The 6,993-nt window shown below is 42.7% G+C and overlaps 1 protein-coding gene across 1 annotated transcript in view; it reads left to right on the top strand.

Moving 5' to 3' along the window:
* The first annotated feature begins 2,456 nt into the window (after window positions 1-2,456).
* Window positions 2,457-6,993, top strand: part of ELAVL4 (ELAV like RNA binding protein 4) — a 105,150-nt gene continuing 100,613 nt past the window's right edge. The window contains exon 1 of the mRNA XM_050961734.1: window positions 2,457-2,549. Within this exon, the coding sequence (XP_050817691.1) occupies window positions 2,532-2,549 (18 nt within the window). The 5' untranslated portion in view covers window positions 2,457-2,531. The remainder of the gene's footprint in view (window positions 2,550-6,993) is intronic.

The raw sequence follows: 6,993 nt of genomic DNA, 5'->3' as shown, positions 1-6,993 counted from the left end.
AGTTATAACATAATAAAATATTGAAGTATATTGAAAAGGTCAGACTCACTGCCACAAAACAAAAATATGCCTTAACTTGGGCTAAATTCTGCCCTGATAATCACACTTCATATATCCACAGGTTAGAATAATTTATGCATTACTGGGGATGCCACCCTGTAATGCATTCTTCCATTTTCCATTCTCTACTTTTTCTGCAGAAAGCGTATCACAATTTATCTCTGTTTGTGATGTCAAATCTCTAAAACAGGGAGGATTTTGACTGAACTAACAGACAGATTTAGCCAAACAAATAAACTGTTTCTATGCTAATATCTGAAATAGATGGATCTTGATCCAATCTTCAGTAGTGAGTGTAATTCAGTGCCAATGTGATGTGGAATCGTGCATGTGTTCTAGTCTGCATGTATGCATAGTATATAGGGAACAATGTGGCTCTGATAACCCCTTCTACAATTACATTAATACACAAAGAACTGTGAAAATCAAAGAGCGTAATCAAGTGTATATTCCACCACCCTTATCACATGAAGAGATTAAACTACTATTTGCAGGTTACATGTGTAGATCTTCAAAAAGGTTGAGAAGTTAGGGTATTAAACACTCCTCACTTTGTGGTGGAAAGCATACTACACCTCTACCCCGATATAACACGAATTCGGATATAATAAAGTAAAGCAACGGTCTGGAGGGGCGGAGCAGTGCACTCCGGCTGATCAAAGCAAGTTCAATATAACACGATTTCACCTATAATGCAGTAAGATTTTTTGGCTCCCGAGGACAGTGTTAAATTGGAGTAGAGGTGTATGTGTGCCACATCATAAACTTTTAACTTTATGGAGACATTCTGTTTTAATATGAAGACTGGCAGGGGTTTTGTTGTTCTTTAATCAGGCTCCTTATGAACAAGCTGCTAAACATGTACATCTTACTTTACTTACTGCATCTGTGTACTGTGTGTGCCATGTATAATGTCATTTCTGCCTGTTGAAATTGTAAGCCAAATTCAGCCTTGTTATAAGAACTGTTTTCAGTGGTGGTGTATCGTCTTAAATATGTGTTGAATTTACTCAGATGGTAAGGATAAAAATGTCTGCATGAAAATATAAGGCAAAGCTTACATTTAAGGGAAAGCTTCCCACAATTTACTATTTGTAGCATAAGATCATACATTTGTGTCACAGTGTCTCATCCTTTCCTTGAGCATTGCTTGAAAACTGGTTTTTTAACCTACTCAAATGCTTCTTAGTAGATCCTTACAGCACATTAGGCACTAAATAAGGGACCTCTCTTCAAATACAAGGCAGAGAGAGAAAATATGATCCTATGCAGGGTATGATGATTTTGTTGGTTTTTGTTTAGAAATTTTAAGGTACTTAGCACAGAATAGAAATACAAATAGACGCTGTCTGTGGAGTATTGTAACATGGTGATCTGCCCTCTCAAGAGCCAATGGGCCTGTGACTTTCCAGACTTAGTTGGGAATAGGGTGAGGTGATTCCTATAAAAGGCTGAGTGAGCTCAGTTGGAGAGGATGGTGGGAAGCAGCCTCCTGTGGCAAGCCCTAGCGCAAGGGGAAAGGCCTCCGGGGCCCCTGCAGCCTGCTTTGGTTAGGATAGGAAAATAGCATTGTGTTAGAATAAAACTGTGCCCTGAAGACGGGGCTTGAACAGACTTTCAAGTGTGGTGTCAGCTCTTCCTGCGCTATGGAGGGAGGGCAGTAGTTTGTGCACATGCTACAAAGTCAGTGGACCATGAGCAATGTCTGCATGTGTATATTTACCACCTTTCAGTGCTAACTACTCTCCTGAATCAAGGGCAGTTACTCAACCTTTATGCCCATTGGGGAAAATTTTCTTCAGCTGCTGTTCTGCCCCCTGACTCAGCCTTCCCTGTTAACTGGCTATCCTGCTCATATGAAATAAAACCATCACGATTTTTTATTTATATATATCTCTGAGAAATCATCCCTAGGGAGTCTTCCTGGTAAACATTTTGTCAGTATTTCTGTCTCCCTCTTCTGACTCCAGGGTTTTGTTTTCTCCTCTTCCCTCAACTGATTGTCGGGTTGGAGGCAAGTCCCTCACACACACTCATGCAAACCGCCAGGAGCGGCCAGGAAACTAGCTCTATGCTGGACGGTGGGATGGGAAGGGGAACGCGCTGCCCTGGGAAGGCCGCACTGTTAGCAGAGACGATTGGTGGGTGGCGAGGGGAGATTTCCCGGGTTACGCCCTCGCCCACCCCCGACACCCAGAGCCTGGGCGCGCTCTGCCCCTCCCCAGACAGGCGCTGGAACCTCGCGCTGCGCTTGGACGCGCTCATTCGCCTCCGCGGGTCCACGTGCTCTCTGCGAACGTTCTGTGGCGTTCCACGTTCCCTCGCTCGCTCCTCCGCCGGCGGACGCAGCCAGCGCGGCGCGTGACGCCCCGCTGCTCTGGAACCTCGCGTCGCTATCGGCCGCCGAGCCACGTGCGCCCTTGGGCCGCTCTGTCGCCTTCGAGAGCAACCCCCGACTCTCCCTCCCAAAAATGCGTCTTAAAACCCAGGTAGCGCCCCTCCCCCTTCGGCTCTGCGGGCGGGCCGTGCCGCGCCGCGAGCACCCCCCAACCCAGTCCCCTGTGGGTGGGGAGGAAGGGGGCGTCTGTATTGCTCGACTAACGCCCTCCAACGCAGATACTGGGGTGGGAGGATTTTTAAAACATGTATTGGGGGGAGAGTATGTGGTTTGAAAGCCTGTGCAGATTGAGCCCCCCCCCCCCAACCTTCTTCACCCACCCCCACCTTACAGCTGGCCTCCCACCTCTGCAGGAATCCTTCTTGTGACTTTAAAAAATAGTTTCTTAATGAAACTCACCCCCAGCTCTCCTGGCCTTCATGCCCCTTTCTGGAAGAGGCAGGACAGAGGGAGGGGAGGGGAAGCCAGCAGAAGGGCTACAGCAGGTGCTCTCCTCTTATGCCTGCGAAGACTTGTTTGCCAGATCACTGATAAGCTTAAAAAAACAGTTAAGAGAACATTTAATTTCATTGATGGAGCCTCTGTGTTACTTCTTTTTTCTTGCCCCACCATGTTTTGTAATAGCCCGCTTGTTCCAAGAATGTATGTGGAAGAGAATTTTGCTGATGTGACAGGATGGTGATCTCAGCCACCAGACCCAGCCATTACTTACCCCTTTTCCATCGCTCAGGAATATCAGTTCAACCTGTTTGTTAATTTAGACTCCGATCTTATAAACTCTTACACAGGAATAATTCCTGTGTGCTAAAGTTCTTCAAGTTAAGCCCATTCATGCTTGTTTGGAGGATTCAGACTTGTCTCCAGTCCTCTCTGTTGTTAAGTCTGAAAGATTACTTTCAATGGGAAGATTTTTTTTAACTTTGCATTTAAGTTTAAGGGGGACAAGGTGAATAAGGTAATACCTTTTATTGCACCAACTTCTGTTGATGAAAGAGACAAAATTTTGAGTTTCACAGAGCTTTTCTTCAGGTTTGGGTTCCACCCCAGCCAGGATCTGGGCACACCACTATTCACTTACTGACTATGGAAACTTTGAGTAGAGCTGCACATGATGGCAGAATTCATGTCTGATATCTTACCAGGGAGCACACATTTCTTATTCCTGGGTTTGTTCATTAAGTTGGTCAGTCCTTAACCACAGCTCCTGCTGATTTCATTGGGAGTTAAGTTCTTTTGTATATTTCACTCTGAGACTTTATTAAGGTTTCTGCTTTATCTTTCTATATTATATGGAAGACCACATAATGTTTCAGACAGGGGTTCTCAAACTGTGGGTCAGGATCCCCAAGTGGGTCGCAACCCCAGTTTAATGGGGCTGCCAAGGCTGGTGTTAGTCTTGCTGGGGCCAGGAGCTGAAGCCTGAGCCCCACCACTCAGGGTGAAGGTTACATGCCTCCCACCCAGGGCAGAAGCACTTGAGCTTCAGCTTTACCCTCCCTCCCCTCCCCTCCCTCAGAAGGGGGTCATGGTGCAATGCAGTTTGAGAACCACTGATTTATTCCATACTGGCTGTTCAATTTTGGGCCAAAATGTAGCCTTTTGTTTTTTTTTTTAAAGAGGCCAGGGAGAGAGAGCAGCTTAAGATGTTATTTTTGTAAAATTAAAAATGTTTTCTTTCCATTTTTTAATATTTATGGTTGGTTTCCTTGCATTGTTGGAATCTTAAGTAGGAGAGCATTGTGCTCGTAAATGAGAAGCAGAACATGCAACAGACTCAAAGCAAAAATGAAATAGTCTGCTTTTACTGTACAAGCTGAGTGAAATGCAGAACTATGAAGTAAGTCTAAATGGTGAAAAATAAATTAGATTTTTAAATTGTCATGTTTGAACGTGTTAGAAAGTTATCACATTTATTTAATTGATTGTACTCTGTGGTGTTTTAGGAACAAGTAAGGAAAGAGAAATCATACCAAAATAAATTGTGACACTTAAAAAATCCGTTATATTGTGAAGCTTATTTGCTATGCAGAGGAAAAGCCCTTTGTGCAGCAACAAGCATTTACTCCATGTGCTGTGTAGAAAAAAATTGCCTAAATGCAAAATGAATATCTGGCCTTGGTAGTGGGGAGGTCTTTCCATTCATGAGGGGGTATGAATGCTCCCATGTATGGTGGTGGTTTGGGTGTTTTACACTAGTCACCAGCCCCAGATTTGGTGTTAGTAGCAAGGGACTGAGCTTATGTACATACATTTTTATTTATATTTCAAGGGTTCTTGGGGTTTCAGTTAACATTTTTTAACCAAATGCTGGAAAGTAATAAACTTATACAATTTCCTAAGTGCTGGAAGAGCAATATCTCAGATTTAGAAGCTAGAACCGAAGTAAGAAGAATTTCAAGTAAAACCTATGGCTACAGGGCTGGTTTAAACAATATGAGCTTCGTGGGAGCCTGGGTGGGGAGGAAGAAGGTAAGGTATGTCTGCTCCGAACAATCTACCTAACTGGTTTGTAAACCAGGGGGGCGGAGGGGTGTCCCCAATTTGGTGTCTTTGCAAAGGAACCAAAAATGCTGCTACTGGCTCTGGGACCTCTTTTACTTTGTGGCGGGGGGAAATACAGAGAACAACCATTGTTCGGGGCTGATAAGGAATTCAAGCTTGGAGATGGAAGAGCTGTGGCTGATTGTCTCCTGGCTTTTCTGGGAGACCTGATCAGATGGAGTTGATAGCACTCTTGATCTATGTCTGTCATTTCTTTGTTTTGGGGGAGATTACTCACTTGTGTATCCCTCATGAGAAATAAATGCAAAAGGACGGTGGAACTGACATAACTCCAGAACAACAAAATGGCAGCTCCAATCCTATTTTGTATGACCTTTGTGAAGGGTAACTGGCTTCAAAGCCTGATTCTCCCACTCTTCGCAGGAAGGGCCTGAGTGTGAACTCTGCAGCCTCGTGAAACCTGTGACATAATCACTGTTGCTCTTGCTAGCTCAGAGGTCAGGTTGTACTGGTATGTGGCAGTGTACTGAACCAAAACTTTTCTGGGGAATCCATCAGTCTACTAATTTACGACTACTAGTTTTAAAAGTTAAGTGTCTGGCCCTTGTGGTTGCAGAGATGACTTTCCAAATGAAGACTAGTACTAAATCTGCATCTAGATAGAAACAATAGATGTGAGACATAGCAGCTTTCCCCATTTTGCTCAATGGGGTGCTGATGCTAAAATCTGAAGATAAAATGTTGACATTTAAGTTAACTATTTCACTGCTGATCATTTTGGCAGTAGTATCCAGGTATTGTGTGTGGAGCTTTCCCTTCTTTCCCACTCTGACTTCTGGGGCTATTACAGCTGGCAGTCAAAGGAGGAGGAAATAGCTCTTCATGTGCGCCCCCCACCCCTGTAGAATAATATCCATGGTGTATTTTTCTAAATAATTTTAGATTGTTTCTGCTATTTATTTTTTTCTGTTTGAGTTTCCATCAGTATTAATTGTTATACTGTACAAACAATTGGCATGGCAACAGTTTTGAAGAGCAGCAAAGGTACTTTGAATGTGAATGTATCCATGTGGCACTGTAGATGGAGCAGTAGAACTCTAATGTTCAGAGTTGAAGTCCTCTTAGTTGTGCTGCCTTTCAATCTTAAGGGAAGTACGTTCCCAACAGTAAACCTGTGTGAAACATTGTCTGCTTTCTAAGCTGTCGTAGCTACCTGGATAATGGTAAAACATCTTGCAGAATTCAGTATCATTGATGAGATGTAAAGATATCAGCATCTATGAATAGTAAATATGGACCCATTCAGTATGTGTTAACGGTATTCTAATTATATACATCATAATAGAGTAATCCTGTTCAGCACAGAAGGATGGCTGTATAAAAGGAGAACTAGTCTCAAAAAGGCATAATTTGTCATCTTATCACATGAAGTTAAATTTACGTGCAATTCTCTTTGGTTCTGCCGTATCTTTAAATGATTTTGCAATGGAAAAACCCCATGTTTAACACAAAACAAACAAACCTGAGGATTTAACCAGCAAGCTAGAATATGATTGAAAACTAATAGTGACCAAAGAACTTACTGATTGTTTACAATTAGCCTGTGTGCTTTATAGATCTGATCCAGAATTATTTTTCTTAGAAAGTACTGTGTGTATGCTAATGGGTTTTTTAAAATAGCTCTAGCTGATTTTTCTTACATCTCAACTTTTAATTAGAAAATGTATTTGATAATTATGGTCTACCTGTTTAGGTTTTGTTCTGTTTATAAATACTGCCTTAATACAGCACTGATCTTTCTCTGAGGTCTTGCATGGTAGTTTTCCTTTGGGTTTAAAGGAAATGATGATCAGCCTTATGCTTGTTCTGTTTCCAGGTGGCAGTAAAAGAGACTCTTTGGAAATGATAGCTCAACAAACAGACGTTTAATGTTCTACAGTGACCTACTGCAGTTTGTCATAGATTAACTTTAAAATGTTGAGTACTTAAAACCAGACCAAAATGCTAGTGAGTTTCTCGGGTTTCCTCAGTGG

The sequence above is a fragment of the Gopherus flavomarginatus genome, chromosome 7, assembly GCF_025201925.1.
Source record: "Gopherus flavomarginatus isolate rGopFla2 chromosome 7, rGopFla2.mat.asm, whole genome shotgun sequence".
Classification (NCBI taxonomy): domain Eukaryota; kingdom Metazoa; phylum Chordata; order Testudines; family Testudinidae; genus Gopherus; species Gopherus flavomarginatus.
The sequence above is the reverse complement of the archived record's forward strand: the minus strand, read 5'-3'. Positions and strand labels throughout refer to the sequence as shown.